Consider the following 18,708-nt stretch of genomic DNA (forward strand, 5'->3'; position numbering starts at 1 on the left):
CATGCTGCTCAAGTTATCCCTCTGGTCCTCATCCTCTGACTCCCAGTCACTAACGTCACCAGGAGCCAGCCCGTGTCCCTGAGCTTGACACTCAGGGCCTTCCATAATCTAATTCAAACCGACTTCTCCAGCCTTCTCATCTATTACCCTGGAAATCTACCTGTCTGTCCAAACATGCCTACTAAGGTCCTCTGTGCCTCTCTGTTCAGTTCACGTCTCACAAGGAATGCTTCCCTCTCACTACAACTTCCATGTTTTAACCCATCCACATTCTTCCCGTTCAGCTCAGATCCGCCTTCCCCAGGTGTCTTCTCTGACCTCCCTGCCAAACATCCCTCAGCCTCTCTGTTCTCTGTGTCACCATTTTCTGCCTGTGATGCGGCACTTCCCATGAGCTGCTTGCAGAAGGCCTGTATGTTTCTGGAGGCAAGGCTGGTGCCCCTTTTCTGCTCTGTGAGCCCCACAGAGCCTTGAGCAGAGCCTGTGTGTAACAAACAGCAGCTGAACGGTTGTTAGCTGGGCCCTGCGGTGGGCCTCTGTCTCTCTGCACATGAACCTGACTTTGGTCAACAGTCCACTTGGGAAAGTGCCCACAGCTTTCTGGGCAAAGATCTGATCAGTCCTACCGTGAAAGGGCTCCAGCTGTGGCTGAGAGTCAACTTTCTCTGTCACGCCGGTCCCATCAAGGGCTTTTAAGCCTTTCACATACTTCAGAAATGGCCCCTCTCAGTGATCTAGCCCCCTGCACCTCTGTGAAGGAGACCCCTGGGGATCTTCTCTGTGGAGACTGGCCCAGCCCTGGCCACTGGGCTCTTGAGGGCATGTCACCATCAGTGCTCCTGCCCCCAGCCCTTCCTGCTGTCTTTCCTCCCTTTGTTGTGTTCCGGTCCTTTCTCATCCCGCCTTCCCCTTGTGCTTGGCAGCCTTCCACTGATTACAAATTCTATCAAGCGCCTGTGACCCGGGAATCTGACAGCTCCCTGATAAGAGGCCCAGATTCTCTTTATCTCTCCCAGGCGAATTAGCTTCCCTCAACACCTTTGTCACGTCACCCACCCCCCCACCCCCACATCTCTGAGCTGACCCCCCACAGTCAGAGACAGGGAGTTGGCAGATAAAAAGATCTTCTCTGGGCTAGTATTATAATTAAACACCTCATGGCTTTCTGTCTGGCATTGAGGATCGGTTTAACCCTCGCTACTCCTGAAATCCTCTGCTTCCTCTTTCTCTGCCCTCCCACCCCACCTCATCCCGTCCTGCTTCCAGCTTGTCTCTTCTCTGTGTTCCTCCTGGGCAGCACCTTCCAGGTTAGTCACACCCTGAATGATGACAGGATTTGGGGTAAAGTTGACTCTCTGGCTGCTATTTAAACTTCAGGGAAGGACATGAAGTTCTTAATTTCTGCTGTGAGAGTCCTCATAGCACTTGGTCCCCTCTGACAACATTAACCCTCTCTGCTCTGGCTGAGGGCTCTGGGGTGCTTGCACACTCTGTTGTCCCTGGGGATTTGGGGTCAGCCTGTGGCTCCAGAAAGTTCTCAAAGCTTGGGCAGGGCAGGCTGAGGTCTAGGCGTTGCCATGGATGTGAGGAAAGCCCTGCTCCAGGCAGGGTCTGAGCCCTCTTACCGAGCTGTTCTGGCACTGGACGCTGGAGCTGTTGAAGCGCAGGGCAGGGACACGGTAGATGGCCCCTTGGATGTTGAGGACGCACTCATAGCCTCGCTGGCCGGACTGAGGCTGCGGTAGGTTTCGGGCCTTAAGAGTGATTGGCTTTACCTCCCCGACAGGTATCAGGATCTCCTCCGTGGGCACTAGCTGGGGACAGTCCTGGGGAGCAAGCAGAGAGGCTCTATCTGTCCTTGGGTCATACCTTCCCACTCACCTTAGAGCATGGGCTGGACCCGGATGCAAGGCCAGGCCCTCTTGTGTCTGGATGGGCTGACCATGAGAAGGACATTACCGGATTTAAGGGCCACATGGAGTCAGCCAAGGAAATGAGATCTATCTCTTAGCTCCCGGGCTTGGATATTGTCATCACCATCCCAGAGTTGTGTTGTATCTGGCCTGCATGCTACAGTTTAGGGTTTCATTTTAAAGCACCGGTGTGGCAGGCTGCGGATTTTTATCCTCTGAGACACAGGATAAAAGAGTCTCCATGTGTCACTGTCCCCAACCCTGGAGCCCCCACCCCTCGGTTGCATCTCGTTATCCAGCTCCAGCTACTCTGCCCCTTGCATTGTCCAATGCCAGAAGCGTCCTGTTATCGGCAGCGTCAGCTTCCCAGCTCCAACTGTGTGGGGCTTTCCAGGAGGTTGATCAAGCCGTCCCAGCAATGCCCTAAACACTTGCTCTGCCTTTTTATCTCATTTCATTACCAGGCCCTGCATGAACACCATGTTGCTTTGGGAGACAAAAAGCCCCAAAAGAAAGTCTTGGTAGGGAGGGGCTATCAGAAGGACCGAGAGAGAGAAAGAGAGAAAGATTGATTTTACTCAGTTCTATTCCTAGATGCTGCTCTCTACCGAAGTCAAACCACCACCTCCCACAGCTCCAATCCCTGCTATTGGCTATTGCCTGTTTTTTCCCGCTCCCCTAGGAGGACCAAGCCTGATGGCCCCAGCAGTGAGGACGTGGAAACCACCTCCACATGGAATGGTTTCCTATCTCCAGGGAAATTCTTACAGGAGACTCTTCTTTCCCCTCTCCTCCTGTGCCTGGGCAGTGGTTCTCAGAGAGGGTATCTGGGAATAAGTGGTGTAGATCCTGCTTCAATGCAAGCAGAAGGTGCTGACAGCATTTAGGGCCTGATTGCTACTTCCTGCAAGGAATTAAAAAATTTTATCCTCCTAATGCTGGGGGGAAAAAAAAATTTTTTTTTTTTTTTTTAATGCTGGAGGCCCTCGTGGTACAGCGGTTAAGAACTACGGCTGCTAACCAAAAAGTCGGCAGTTCAAATCCACCAGCAGCTCATTGGAAACCTTATGGAGCAGTTCTACTCTGTTCTATAAGGTTGCTATGAGTCAGAATTGACTTGATGGCAATGGGTTTGATTTTTTGGGTTTAATGTCAGAGGCAGCCCCTGTTAAGAAAACTTGTGAAACACAGGCAGTGCTAAGTGATGGAGCAGTCTGTAGGCCTCTTCCTCACAAGATGGCCTTACACACTCGCTTCTCTTCTCTTGGCCTCAGTTGCAAGGTCTTCACGATCTGACTCCTGCCTGCCTCTGAACCCATGTTCTCGCACCTCATTGTCCAGCCATACTGAATTTATGCTTCGTTCTGAGGTGCCGTCTCCCTTGCTTGAGTCCCTAGGTGGTTCAAATTGTTAATGCACTCCGCTGCTAACTGAAAGGTTGGCAGTTTGAGTCCACTCAGAGATGCCTTGGAAGAAAGGCCTGGAGATCTACTTCTGAAAAGTCAGCCCCTGAAAACCCTACAGAGCACAGTTCTCCTATGACACAGGGATCACCATGAGTCAGAGTCAACTCCACAGCAGCAGGCAAGTGGGTCCTTAGAACATGCTGTTCCCCCCTGCCAGAAGCACTCTTCCCTACCTCCTGCCCCCTCTCTTCCTCCTGGCCCCTGCCCTGTCTCAACCTCTGAATCAGCCTTCAAAACTCAGCTCAGTGGTGCCTTGCTGGAAAGCCTTCTCTGACCCCTTCTCCCCCTGCCCTTACCCTCAGGGTGGGTTTTACACATTGTGCCATGATCACACTTAGTCCACAGAACTGCAGTTTCTTGTTGACTCGCTTCTCCAGGGCTCCTTGCAGGTTAGGTTATATGTTATTCTTCCCCATGTCCTTAGCCTTTAGCCCAGTGTCATGCAGGCAGGGGATACTTGGTCATTGTTTGCGGAGGGAAAATAGAAAATAAGAAAATAAAACAACAGTCTAAAATAGCTCTAAGTTTCCTGCTAGCTCCAACTTTCTAGATTCTTCGGAGATGACCATCAATCCCCACCCTCTGGACATCCCGAGACTAGAGAAGAAGTTTGATTCCCACCAGCTGGAGCTGGACATGATCATTGTTTCTGGAGTTGCAGGATTACTAAATTGGCATGTCCCTATCTATTAAGGATCCTGTGGATTCATGAAAAATTGGTTCCAGGAGAAATTTCCTAGGAGGGTCTAGATGGACCTTTGGGGCCACTGATGCCATCCCTCTGCCTGTGGGCCAGCTGTGTGTGAAGGCACCAAGCCAGGCAGGGCTTGCACCAGAGACAGTGTCAGGAGGAACCCCAGAACACATGGGTCCCTGTCCAGGAGCCAGCCACTCAAGCTGCCGACTCCTAAACTTGCTCTTTAGTGCACCTTTACTTTCGTTCCCTATGGGCACTCCTGACAGAGGCTTTCACATATTCACAGCCAAGCAAAACAAAACAAAAAACAAACACCACACCCCTTTAGGGAAACCCAGACATCCTAAGGAAAAGGAGATACCACTTCCTGTTAGTGACTAGAAAAATCCCTGCGTCTAATAAACTAGAATTTTAATTTAGACTAAAAATAAGTCTGAGGTATAGTGGGATGTGTGTGTGTGTGTATGTGTGTGTGAGAGAGAGATTTTCAGACTCTCAGTCAGTTAATAGCCAGTAAACGATGACCAGTTGCTTTTTTTTCTTTTTTTTTTTTAGCTCTAATGAGTTCAGAGAACAAATTCAAATTTCAGTAGCAGGGTCTTAAAGATGTGGTTTTTGGAAGTAATGTGTGCAATCCTTTTAACTTTGACTACATATACATATCTATCCTCATCTTTTTTTTTTTTTGGTGCAGTCCAGCCTAGAGGCTTAGAGGATCGTGAGTAGATTTTATGAATACTCTTATGAGTTTTTTTTTTTTTAAAGAGATTGTAGAATTTTAGGAAAATTTCCCACAGACTGCTGACTCAGACAATTTGGAACTACATTTAAAGACAGTGATTAAAGTCTCCCCAAATGCTCACACAGGTCCCCAGCTTGCCCCAGTAGAAAAGGATGTCTTTCTTATGCCTTTGTGTTTATCTGGCTGCTCCTCTCAGCCAGGCAGAATAGGGTTTTCCCCTCCAGTCTCTCCGGCAAAGGAAAGAAAAGCTGGTGCCCTAGGTACACACTCTCCTTGGGAAACAAGGGAAGCCACGGACCCTCTGGGTTGTGAGACGGTTCTGATGAACGCACTAATTAGGGGCAGAGTCCTGGGTAGAAATGGCGGGGGTGAGGGGAGCGGTGCTGAAGGCAGGTGCAGGAGAGGTGCCAGCCCAAAACACTGCCAAGTTGTTGGAGTTTCAGTACCTCTGAGGCTTGCCGAAAGTGACTGGCTTCATCAGGGTACAATGAGTCCACTTTCAGCCTGTTTGCTTCTGTGAGTAAACACACACGCACACACACACTCATGGGCACACATGGGCAAGCACACACACATTCAGTTCCTGTCCTAGTAGCAAGAAAGCAAAAAAACTGTAATGCACATTTCCTTGCAGAATGTTAAGGCTGCTTTTATAAAACACTCATTACCGCTGCTGATCCTTATAGCCTTCTGATTAGGAAGAATCTCTTAGGTCATCTGATTCTTCCCTCGGCCTCCAGGCCACTGGCAACCAGGATCACCTCATGAGCAGCAATCTTAGTGGAATCAAGATGAGTAGATGTCCTGTCTGGGAATGCCCCAGGGTGGGAGAGCTGGAAAGGAGGTGACATGGCTACAGGGGGCAGGGAGCCTGGCCTCGGAGCCTTAGGAGTCCTGGGCCCCAGTGCCCACTCTGTTCAGCTGTGCTCGGCCAGTATTCTGTGCCGGGGACTCTTCAGCCCTTTGAAATGACTTCTCCCATGTGGAAATGGCATTATCTTCACCCACTGGACTTCAAAGAGAGAAAGCAGCCAGCATCCTGGGAAGCTAATCGGATTTATTTGGTTCTATCTTTCCCCCGGGACAGGGTGTAAAGAAGATATTTATGTACCTATATCTCACTAGGCATGGTTTAGCCATGGAGGGAGATGAGCTTTTAAAGCTGAAAGCCATACACACTCCTGCGCACACCCGCTTGCTAACACCGTGTCACAGCCTGATCCGGCCCAGGGAGGCAGAGATTCTTGCCCCCGCCCCTGAGATCTGGTACACTCTGGGCAGTGCAAAGGTCTGACTCGTTACCTTAAAAGAGCTCAAGAGAAGGCTGACTGTAATTCAATTTCCTCCCGTACCAAGGGGTGCCAACGATACCTGACAACCTTAGACTGAGTGAGAGGGGTATGGAGGAGTGTTGTTTAAGTGGCAATAAGCTGGATTAGCCATTGTTGTTAATATCATTACTGCACATCTGGCATGTGTGTGCTCACGTGAGTGTGTGAATGCAGAATCCAGGGCTCTAACTTAGTCAGGCCCAGCTTGGGAAACTGACTCTGAATCCCAACTTCTTTTGTTAGATTATCAAAATTGCTTAACTCTCTATGCCTCAGTTTATTAATCTGTAATAGAATTCACTTCATAGAGTAGTTGCTACGATTAAATGAGATAATATATTTAAAATGCTGCATGTATCATAACCCCCACCCCCACAAAAAGAACAAAAAACAAATCCATTGTCATGCAGTTGACTCTGTCTCATGGTGACCCCATATGTTACACAGTAGAACTGTTCCATATGGTTTTCTTGGCTTTAATCCTTACAAAAGCAGATTGCCAGGCCTTTCTTCCACAGCTCTGCTGGGTGGGTCTGAACCACCATTAGGTTAGTAGTCAAGTGCAAACCATTTGTGCCACCCAGGGACGTCTGCATCTATAATAAATACTCAGTAAATTTTTTCCATTGCATTCACTCTAGCATAGCAGCTCTGCTTTCCTGAAGACGTGGGCACATTTACCTTATGGGCTTTTAATCTGGAAATGGCACTGCTGACCCATCTTCTATGGGCAGTTTCTCCGTCTGCTGACATGAATTTGTGCTGGCTGTCCACACCCTATACCTGTTCCCTGAACCTCCATTGCCGCCAGCACAGGGGCAGACTGAAGTCAGGTTTGCAAGCGTGGCTGTGGCCATGGAGACACACGTACTAACTAGTCCTGATTTTCTGTAGAAAGCATACTGTACTAGGCTTTTCTGGATGCCTCAATTCTTTGTAGCCTCGGGCAAAAACATAAATTTTTAGCATCCTGGTTACTACATATGTCCAATGTGAAGTATCTGAGGCTGCAGGGCTGTCGTGAGAATCAATCGAGATGCAGTATGTCAGTGGTTCTCAATTTCTGGCCTAATCTGGGATGCAGCCCATGCATTTGAATTTCTAACAAGTTCCCAGATGATGCTGATGCTCTTGGTACCTGGGACACTTTGAGAATCCTTGCCACATGTGAAAGAATTACAGCTGTGTAATATATTAACCTTGCAATGTTAATCAACGGAGCTGGTCAGTTACATAGGTCAGTGAAACTTCATCTTGCTTACTTTGGACATGTTATCAAGACAGACCAATCCTCAGAAAAGGACATCATTTTTGGTAGAGGGTCAGTGAAAACAAGGGAAACCCTCAATGAGATAGATTGACATGATAGCTACAACAATGGATTCAAACATACCAAAGACCATGAAGATGGTGCTGGACCTGGGAACTTTTCATTCTTCATACACAAAGTTGCCACTAAGCCAACTCAGTGGTAAGGAACAACAGCAAACTGACTTAGTGGCAATGAACAACAACAATCTGTTATACATTGTTTCCTGGAGGTGGGCAGATGAAAATTTTGACTCAAGGAAGGTCTTACTGAGAGCATAGAGCTAGTCTACGAATCCCAAAGGGGGAACTGAGAGAGTCTCAGTTCTTGACGAGCCTGAAGAGTCAGACAGAACTCCTGACAGAGTGAGGACACCTCACCCAGGGTGGGTACTTACACTTTTGCGGTTCCCCAAATGTTCAGGATTAAGGTTCCCTGAAAGCAGTGCTTTGGACAAAAAAAAAAAAAAAAGCTATTTGCTGGGAAGGGATGTGTGTGACAGGCTGACTGAGAGCTGAAGGAGGATTTTGTAGCAACCTCGCTGGGAGCCTACACCCTATGTCCTTTCCTAAGCAAAGGCAGGAGCTGGATGGAGTTTGGGGTGTTCTCACGGCCCTCCAGGGAGCCAACCCTGGGGCTGTGCCAGGTGCCAAGGCATCCAAGCTGTACATGAGCAACAGTCCACACTGTCCCACTCAGGCGAGCCAGGGAGATACGGGCACAGAGGGGACTGCTCCTCTCCAACCCAAAGGAACAGACATGAAGGACAGAAAATAGAATGAGACAATGGGAAGCCTCTTGGCTTGTGCCCAAGGCTCTTTCGGCATTAATTTAATCCTGGGTTGCAGCAATGGTTTGCACTTAACTACCAACCTAATCTTAGTGGTTCAAACCCACCAGCAGAGGTGTGGAAGAAAGGTCTCGCAATCTGCTTTTGTAAGGGTTACAGCTGAGAAAGCCCTACGGAACAGTCCTACTCTGTTACCACAAGTTGGACACAGCTGAATGACGATGGATTTGTTTTTATTTTTTATTACACATGCAGCATTTTACACTCGTTACCCACAACCTGCCCCCCAGCTGCAGGTCGTTTTTTGTGTTTGGCTTCTGGTTTCCCTTTGCTGGAGGGGGGCCCCTAGAAGAAGTGAAGAAGGTGCTCCTTCTTGTCTAGATCTACATTTCACCCTCCCTTTTTTTTTTGTGTCCTGGGAGCCCTGGTAGCACAGTGATTAAAGCACTCAGCTGCTAATAGAAGGGTTGGTGGCTTAAATCCACCAGCTGCTCCTTGGGAGAAAGGTGTGGCAGTCCGCTTGTGCAAAGATGACAGCCTTGGAAGCCCTATGGGGCAGTTCTACTCTGTCCTACAGGGTCGCTATGAGCTGGAATCGACTCAATGGCAATGGGTTTAGTTTGGTTTTTGTTTGTGTTCTGGGGTCTTCCTGGATCTATTTTATTAAGGAATTTAGGAGTTTAGAAGGTCCCTGGTGGCACAAAAGGTTAAGCACTTGGCTACTACCCGAAAGGTTGGTGGTTTGAAGCCACCCAGATGCACCCTGGAAGAAAGTCTGGCAATTTGCTTCTGAAAAGTCAGTTCTGCTCTGTAGCACATGGGGTTGATGTGAGTGGAAACACACTCCACGGCAACTGGTTGGTTGGTTGATTGGGTGGGTGGGTGGGTGGATGGGTTGGTTGGTTATGAGTTTACAAGTAGCCGATGTGAAAGCTGGTTTCTGAGGCTGTTTATCATGATCATTCACTGCCTGTCCCTGCCTCTGACCAGGACACGCCTGTGGCTTTTGCTCTTTCTGGCCAACAGGCCTCCTTTAGCCATTCTTCTATTGGCTCCTGTACTGTTATCCATCCCCCACCCCATACCTTCTGCTCTTGGGCCCTTTTCTCTAAGTAAGAAGACAGCCTAAAGGCAGTTTCATATTCTCACAGGATCTCAGGGCTGGGATTAACTTCCAGCGTCCACTAGTACCAGTCGGGTGCTTTTAGGCCAGCTGAATCAAAGCATACCAACTGGCTGGAGTACAGCCTTTCCTGAAAGGTTCCCAGGGCACTAGATGCTGGTTCAGCCACACCAAGGCCCCTGTGCAGGGGTCTGTCTCAATGTCACCGTGGGGAAAATCGATGAGCTATGTTTCTCCTTTTCAACACAAGCAAATTCCATTTTCCTGGCTGATGATAACACATGTTGTTTCAGAAATTAAGAAGAGTTCAAGGCCACAGGTGTGTGTTTTAGTTTCTCAGTGCTGCTATAATGGAAATACCACAAGTGGGTGGCTTTAACAGAAATTTATTTTCTCACAGTGTAGAAGGCTGGAAGTCTGAATTCAGAGCTCCAGCTCTAGGGGAAGGCTTTCTCTCTCTGTTGGCCCTGGGGGAAGGTCCTTGTCTCTTTTCAGCTTCTATTTCTCTGTTAAGGAGACCTGGTGGTGCAATGGTTAAGTACTTGACTGCTAACTGAAAGGCTGGTGGTTCAAACCCACCCAGCAGCAATGTAGGAGAAAGACCTGGTGATTTGCTCCTGTAAAGATTACAGCCAGGAAGACCCTATGGGACAGTTGTACTCTGTCACATGGTTTGTGACTTGAGGGCACCCAAAACCAACACCATTCCTAGGCTCCTTGGCTTTCTTCACGTGGCTGGCATCTATCTTTCCTCATCTATGCTTGTTTGCTTTTGTGCCTACTCTACTCCTTTGATATCTTAAAAGTCATTGGTTGAAGACACACCTTAAACTGATATGGTCTCATTAATACAACACAGAAAACCCTATTCCTAAATGGAATTATATCCACATGTATAAACCAAGCCTATTGCCATGGAGTTTATTCCTACTCATAGCAGACCCTATAGGACAGAGTAGAGCTGCCACATAGGGTTTCCAAGGCTGTAATCTTTATGTGACAACATCTTTCTCCTATGGAGCAACTGGTGGCTTCGAACCACCAACCTTTTGGTAAGCAGCGGAGCACTTAACCATTGCACCATCAAGGCTTCATCCACATGCATAGAGTAAAGATTCTAACACATATTTTAGGGGGACATGATTATATCCATAGCAGTATGTTTTGGGAAAACCTTTCAGGGGCTTCTTTCTCATGTTTATCCATGGAAGCAACCAGCACTGCTATCAAGATTAGGAGAAATAGGAATCTCCGTTTCTTGAAATTGTAGATAAGGAGACTCAAGGAACTCTCTTCCTCAATGGAATTTGGGTAAAGTGGTCATTTGTTCATCAATTCTTTCATGCATGCATTCTACAAACATTTACTGAATAAGACACTGAGGATTTGAAGATGAATAAGATGTAGCCCTTACCTTCAAGGAGCTAACAGTCTAGTGCAGGGGGAAGATATGTGTGGAAAGGCCATGCTGTGGTTAGCTGCTGTCAGGTTGGCCCCTGCTCATGGCTGCTCCATGTACAACAGAATGAAATGCTGCCTGGTCCTGTGCCATCCCTATGATTGGTTGTGGATCAGACCATTGTGACCCATAAGGTTTTAATCGGCTGATTTTCAGAAGCAGAGAATCAGGCCTTTCTTCATAGTCAGTCTTAGTTTGGAAGCTCTACTGAAATCTGTTCAGCATTTTAGCAACATGCAAGTTTCCACTGACTGATGGAGGGTGGCTGTGCATAAGGTCCATTGGCTGGGAATTGAACCCAGGTCTCCCACATGGAAGGCAAGAATTCTACCACTGAACCACCACTGCCCCGACATAGAAAGCCTATGTTGTTGTTGTGTGCCGTCAAGTTGATTCCTACTCATGTGACCCTATAGGATAGAGTAGAACTGCCCCATATGGTTTCCTAGTCAGAAATCTTTACAAGAGCAGACCACCAGGTCTTTTCTCCTGAAGAACCACTGGTAGGTTCAAACTGCCAACTTTTTTGGTCGGCAGCCGAGCACTTAACCACTGTGCCATCAGGGCTCTTTGAAATGCTATGTTGTTGTTGTTAGGTGCTGGGAGTCAGTTCCGACTCATAGCAACCCTATGTGCAACAGAACTAAACACTGCCTGGTCCTGTGCCTTCCTCACAATCATTGCTATGTTTGAGCCCATTGTTGCAGCCACTGTGTCAATCCATCTCATTGAGGGTCTTCCTCTTTTTCGCTGACCCTCTACTTTATCAAGTATGATATCCTTCTCTATGGACAGATCCCTCCTGATAACATGTCCAAAGTTATATGAGATGAAGTCTTGCCATCCTGGCTTCCAAGGAGCATTCTGGCTGTACTTCTAAGGCTATACCACCCATTGTCATTGAGTTGATTCTGACTCATAGAGACCCTATAGGACAGAGTAGAACTGCCCCATAGAGTTTCCAAGGATTGCCTGGTGGACTCAAACTGCTGACCTTTTGGTTAGCAGCCGTAGCTCTTAACCACGACACCATCAGGGTTTCCTCCAAGGCTATAAAAAAAAGTTACAATGTCACTTATTCCCATTTGTGGATTTTCTAAACGGTGGAGCATGAGGGACATGTGTGTGTATGCACATGTGCATTTGTATGAGCACATAATGTCCCAAAGTTGTTCAGACTCCACCAGACCCTCCAGAGTGTGAAAAGCATTAGACACAAGAAGGAGAAACTGACCAGGCCAGTTTCACTGTCCTGAGGCAAGGTGTGGTTATGTAGTAAAGTCAACATTGACCTCAAATCAATCAATGGAATATTCACTGGAAAGAGAATTAGTTTGATACTTCATTGCATTGATAAGAAAGGTGGGTCAGGATTTAGGGATGGAGCAGCAACTTTATAACAAAACGAGACTTTTAGCAAGGCCTAGTTCTTGTCACTACCTGAATTTCTCTTTCTATAAGGCCACCCACCCAGGCACACATCAGAGTCAAAGAATCATTGAATTTAAGAGCTGGAAGAGAGGCTGGCATGACGGAATGGTTGAGAGCGAATGTCCTATTGAACTAGACCATGCACAGCCAAGCAAAGCCTCAACTCAAGGACTAAATGCCATTGACTGCACCCTCCTAGGCCATGTGGTCTGTTTGGCTCGATGTGTTTCCTCTAAGCTTCAGCCTCAACCCCCCGTTCCCTTCCAGCTTTTCAATGTATAGAGTTCTTAGGAGGCTAGGAGGGACAGCACTCTTCTTTGCCTCTGGGGTCATTTGCTGCCACTTGTTAAAGCTTGATAACAGAGCTTTGACCATGTAGTCTCTGGCAAGAGGACTAAGACGGGCCAGGATAAGAAGACAGCCATGCCCCTACACCAGCCATCTGAGAAGGGAAGGGCCACTCAGAGTCCCTGGGAACACTGCCATAGCAGTGAGAGCCCTGCTTACCTCTGAAACATTGATGCGGCCCTCCTGGAAAGAACAGGTGGTGGGGTCATGAGTGCAGAGGTTGCGGTACTTGCACCAATGGCAACGGAAGGCGCTGTTCACACAGGACAGGCACCTGCAAGGAGGGGACAGTAAGAGACAACAAGAAGGGAGCAGAGAGGGGAGGTAAGGGCAGGTCAGACCATCTAGGTGTCATGACAGAAGGCTGCTGTCTTGAAATCCCAGCCTCACCCTCGGGAGGGCAGAGAATTGTGGATTCTCCATCCAAGATATTTATGGGACCAGAAAATTAGAAAGAAAATCAACCAGAGTGAGAATAAAGAAATTTATAAAGCTATGGTGTGCTGGCGCTGGCCTGTTAGCAGCTCCTGAGAGCCGATTATTATGTTTTCAGGAATTTGGCAAGCTGATTGAGACCACGTCGGTAGCTTGAAATTGACCATGGTGGGAGTATTTATACCACAGAAATTGGCAAATCCTACAAACCATTTTCTCCCCTCAGAGCTGGTAGTTAAACATTTATCAGCATACCACTACCTATAAAACAGAATTCAAAAAACACAGGCATAGGAATCCAGGGCAGATCTAATTCCAATCTTGGCTCTGCCTCTGCCACTGGGGTCACCCTGAGTAAGTCACTTCACTCTCTGAATTGGAGTTTCTCTTTCTGTTGGACAGGGTTAATACAACATTCCTGTCTACTTCACAGGGCTGTTTAGTGTCAAACAAGGCAATATACAGGAAATGGCTTTGAAAAGTGCAATGCTAAATGTGAATATTATTTTCAAGCACGTAAATTACCTATTATTTCAAGCTCTTAAATAACATTTGACTTTTAATGACTGGTTCATGTCACCTGTGTCATTGGGCTTTGGGGGAGTCAGAGCACTACATAGGAACTGTTGTCCATCTCTCTAAGTAGCCAGGCATGCAGCTATAGGATATGCTTTTGGCACCGGCCTTGCTGTGCTTTCTCGCCAGGGTGTGCAGCTCTCTCCCTCCAGTTTCACCTGGGACTGTGTATATTATTTCGCCTCTCTGTGTGAGATCAGACCGTTATAATTGAGAGGGGTTTTGTAGATGGGGTTGGTGCTCCTTTTCCTGGACAGCTCCTCTAGTCTAGCCTTTCACAACTAGATCAATCTGGATGAAACCGGGGCTGGGTCTACAATCTGGCACCACTTAGTGGGGTTCTGATTAAATTTGAGTGGCTGCTGTTGCGATTCTTTGGCCTGGATCCAGGGCTCATTGGCTAATATGCTGTAGTGTATTAGGTGTGTTAACCCACCTACACTTTGCTGACATTTTTATCCCCTTCTGGATATGCCCAAATTTATTTAATGCCTGAGTTTAGGCCAATGCCACTTCATGTACTGCCAGATCCGAATGGTTCTTGTTAATTATAATACGATCTAGCAAGTCAATGGAGTACCAAGGTGGTGTGAATGGTTAACACACTCAGCTGCTAAGTGAAAGGCTGGTGGTCTGAGTCTACCCAGTGGCACCTCGGAAGAAGGGCCTGGTGATCTACTTCTGAAAAACCAACCACTGAAAACCCTGTGGGGCACAGTTACAGTCTGACACACATGGGGTTGCCATGAGCAACAGCAATTGGTTAGCTAGTAAAGAATGAAAACGGGCCAAGGACCAGGAGACTGGGGCTCAAGGACTTACTCTTCTAGTGGCCAATTTTGTTACTTTAGTTGCAGCAGTTACCTTCCGTGGGCCTCAGTTTCCCATATCTAAAGAGGAGATTGAACTCCATTCTGTGATTTTTAACTACGAATTCCAGAAGAGATGGGTAAAAAGTCTTTGACTATAAAATGGAATCTTTGCTGTCAAGGAGATCTGCTTTGTTTCTTCTAAAACTCGCTGCCTGTGACAGCATCTCCGTTGCCATAGCAATACATCACTGAAAGTGGTGACATCACATTGAATTGCCATGGAAATGAAGATGCTCTCACAAACAATGGATTTCATCACCACTGCACTGGGAGTCAGAGAGAGTGGGAGTTTCTCTCTCCAAGATGCTTGCACTTCCCAAAATTGGGTTGGCTGGGATTAGAATGCAGTGGTTAGTGGTAGTGCAGCTTCAGCCACTTACTACCCAGCCTTGGTTCCCGCCAGGCCATTTCTACCATGTGTTCTGTTTTTCTCAGCACATCTATTCATTTATCCCACCGGGAGTGACTGTAGAGACCCTAGAACAACAGCAGATTGATCATAAAAATCAAGATTGGAGAAGGAAGACCAAAGAGAAGTGGCTTATTTGTCTATTTTTAAAGCTAAAGATTCATTCAGGGCTTAGCTGCAAAGAGACTCCCTCACCTCCTTGACTGCTGAGACCATCGCACCCACAGCCTGGACCCTGTGGGACTGATGCCCCTGGGGTTTTCCCTATTACATCGACCTCAAGTGTTTCCTGTCCTGGGCAGTGAGTAGGATGAGTCCTTGGAATATTCCCAATGACTGCTCCTTCTGGCATGGAGCCATTACTTGACTTCTCCCCTTGCTAAATGTCCAGGGACCCATGACCTTTATGTGGGCCCATTATAGAGACCTATGTTTTCCTCTTTCTAAACCAAATGGTACATGAGGTCCTGGCTTCTGTGGACGGAGTCTCCCTTTCTCTTCCAGAAAGGATCTGCAGAAACTAAGCACTGTATCTCTCTCTCCTCCACTTCTGGCCCTGCTTCTTAATTAAGAAAGGCCCTGTTATAAGATCCCACAGCTTGTGGGCACCACTGGTAAGCTTTCAGCTGCTGAAGATGGCTGGCGGTCAGCTGGGGTGGGCCCAAGCCACTCTGGAGTGGTTTGGTCTGGCTGGCCCTCCTCTTTAAAAAGCTGAGGATGGGTTGGAATAATACGATGGAGCTAAAGCCTCCTCTCCCCTTCCCCAGCCCAGGCCCTTTTATAGAGTGCTGGGAAAGCTGGTTTCCCCATCTCTGCCCCTTCTTCGTGTGTAATTGTCACACAGCTGACTCCCATGCTTCTGAGTCCCTCTTGATATGGTCATGGGTGACATGCCCAGACTCCACTCACTGTTACTCTCTACCTTCAAAGCAACCACCAATTGGTCTAAAATGGAAAACTTTACCTGTTGTCCCTGGGCCATGACCTCTGTTTTTACTTCAAATCCTCTTTACTGTCTCAGCTTGGAAGTTTGGGGTAGGGTGTCCGTGTCTGTGTGAGTCTGCGCGCGCACCCGTGTGTGTGGGTCAAGGAAGCCTGGACGAGACCAGAGGCTATCCCGTCTAATAACATTTAAGGAGAGCTGTGTTCCAGAAAATGTGCCAGGTCCTATAGAGAGACCATGCCTGAATAAGACATGATTCCTGTCTGAAAGGCCACAAAGCCAAGGCAGAGAAGCCACACCCACACACGGACTCGGCACGAGACTCTTTCTGAGAAGCACTTACAGTTGGTGGGCGCTGCAGTTGTAGAACTTGAACTCGGTGCTGACAAATATCTTCCCTGTCTCCTTGGATCTCAGCTGCAACTCTAGCCCAAACCAGTCTGGAAAAAAAAAGGAGCCAGTGACAACCTGGGGGCCAGGTGGTCAGCCTGAGGGCAAACCAATAAGCCACTCCAGGCTCTTCTGGGGCCCAGGCCTAGATGGAACCACACTAACCCTCTCTCCTATTCTGGGGCCCAGGGCTAGATGGAACCACCTTAATCCTCTCTTCTCTTCTGGGGCCCAGGGTTAGATAGAACCACACTAACCCTCTCCCCTATTCTGGGGCCCAGGGCTAGATGGAACCATGCTAACCCTCTCTCCTATTCTGGGGCCCAGGGCTGGATGGAACCACACTAACCCTCTCTCCTATTCTGGGGCCCAGGGCTAGATGGAACCACACTAACCCTCTCTCCTATTCTGGGGCCCAGGGCTGGATGGAACCACAATAATCCTCTCTCCTATTCTGGGGCCCAGGGCTAGATGGAACCACAATAACCCTCTCTCCTATTCTGGGGCCCAGGGCTAGATGGAACCACAATAACCCTCTCTCCTATTCTGGGGCCCAGGGTTATATGGAACCACACTAACCCTCTCCTCTCCTGTTCTGGGGCCCAGGGTTAGATGGAATCACACTAACCCTCTCTCCTCATCTAGGGCCCAGTGCTAGATGGAACCACACTAACCCTCTCTCCTCTTCTGGGGCCCAGGGCTAGATGGAACCACACTAACCCTCTCCTCTCCTGTTCTGGGGCCCAGGGCTAGATGGAACCACAATAACCCTCTCTCCTCTTCTGGGGCCCAGGGTTAAATGGAACTACATTAACCCTCTCTCCTCATCTAGGGCCCAGTGCTAGATGGAACCACACTAACCCTCTCTCCTCATCTAGGGCCCAGTGCTAGATGGAACCACACTAACCCTCTCTTCTCTTCTGGGGCCCAGGGCTAGATGGAACCACACTAAACCTCTCCTCTCCTGTTCTGGGGCCCAGTACTAGATGGAACCACAATAACCCTCTCTCCTCTTCTGGGGCCCAGGGTTAGATGGAACCACACTAATCCTCTCTCCTCTTCTGGGGCCCAGGGCTAGATGGAACCACACTAACCCTCTCCTCTCCTGTTCTGGGGCCCAGGGTTAGATGGAACCACACTAACCCTCTCTCCTCATCTAGGGCCCAGTGCTAGATGGAACCACAGTAACCCTCTCTCCTCTTCTGGGGCCCAGGGTTAGATGGAACCACACTAACCCTCTCCTCTCCTGTTCTGGGGCCCAGGGTTAGATGGAACCACACAAGCCCTCTCCTCTTCTCTTCTGGGGCCCAGGGCTAGATGGAACCACACTAATCCTCTCTTTCCCTCCCAAAAGAAACCCTTTGGCTCTGCTGTTTCTTGCCAACCCAACAGACCCAGACCACTCCCTCCCCTCCACTTTCAGGGAGAAAGTAATAAGACAGATCCCACAAAACCACTTTCCTTGATCGGGTACTCTCAGTTACTGAAAGATTTCCAGAAACATCAGGCTAGAATCCCTCATGTTCCCAGTTCCGTGGTGAGAGCCCATGAAAACTGAAGCCGTTCCCCTTCCCAGAAGGGAGAAAAGGCATGGCAAGACTCTGCAGCCTTAACCAAATGGGGGCAATGGTTTTCCTGCTTCCTGAATCTTGCTGTGAGCAATGGCAGTTTGCTTCCACCGCCCAACAAATTACATAAGTAAGCCCTTACTAGTGTCTTATATAAGGAAGCTCAGTGGGGCAGCTTCTGGGCCCACAACTTACGACCCTTGGCCCTGAGTCCTCTATCTTGGCCATTAGGGTGAAGCAGCATGTCACTCACATGGCACGCACTTCTCACCTTGATCCAGAGGGATAACAGGGACGTCCTTGGGTCCAGGGGAGATGCAGACCACCTTGCTCCCGGACACCTGTCCCTCCACCTCTGTCAGGTTCCCGAAGGCGCAGGCGACTCCTGCAGACAGGTCGGGGGCATCACTCACAATGAGGTTGAGCTGTGGAAGGAGGAAAAAGGCTCAGGAGCAAAGGCACGAGGCAATAGAGGGGACCCTCAGGACCCAGGAGACCTGGACTCTAGTCCTGGTCCTGCCATTACCTGCTCACTCACTAATCTCCCCTGACCTTGTCTGTAAAGGAAGGTGTCGCATTGGCCTGGGTAGCCTGACTCTGACACTCCACAATCACAGTGGCATCAGTGCACGTGCCGCCACCACCAGTTGCCATCAAATCGACTCCGACTCATGGCGACCCCATGAGCGTTCGAGTAGAAATGTGCCCCATAGGGTTTCCAATGGCTCATTTTTCAGAAGTAGATTACCAGGCCTTTCTTCCAAGGTGCTTCTGGGTGGACTCGAACCTCCAACCTTTCAGTTAGCAGCTGAGTGCATTAACCATTGGCACCCCAGGGACTCCTGGTGTATGCAGGGCCAGTGCTACTTATTTTTTTATTTTTCAGCCTCTGGTAGAGAGGGGCAC

General features: G+C 48.5%; 1 protein-coding gene across 4 annotated transcripts in view; it reads right to left on the reverse strand.

Moving 5' to 3' along the window:
• The window catches only part of PLXNA2 (plexin A2), a 268,455-nt gene that overhangs the window by 82,055 nt on the left and 167,692 nt on the right, over positions 1–18,708 (reverse strand). For all 4 annotated transcript variants that reach the window (XR_007513869.1, XM_049858412.1, XM_049858413.1 and 1 more), the window contains 4 exons: positions 18,074–18,227; positions 16,188–16,284; positions 12,769–12,883; positions 1,626–1,826 (listed from right to left, as the gene is read on the reverse strand). Coding sequence is in view for 3 of the 4 variants with exons in the window: in XM_049858412.1 (XP_049714369.1) it covers positions 1,626–1,826; positions 12,769–12,883; positions 16,188–16,284; positions 18,074–18,227 (567 nt within the window). In the remaining variant the exon portion in view is untranslated. The remainder of the gene's footprint in view (positions 1–1,625; positions 1,827–12,768; positions 12,884–16,187; positions 16,285–18,073; positions 18,228–18,708) is intronic.

This window comes from Elephas maximus, chromosome 18, assembly GCF_024166365.1.
Source record: "Elephas maximus indicus isolate mEleMax1 chromosome 18, mEleMax1 primary haplotype, whole genome shotgun sequence".
Classification (NCBI taxonomy): Eukaryota; Metazoa; Chordata; class Mammalia; order Proboscidea; family Elephantidae; genus Elephas; species Elephas maximus.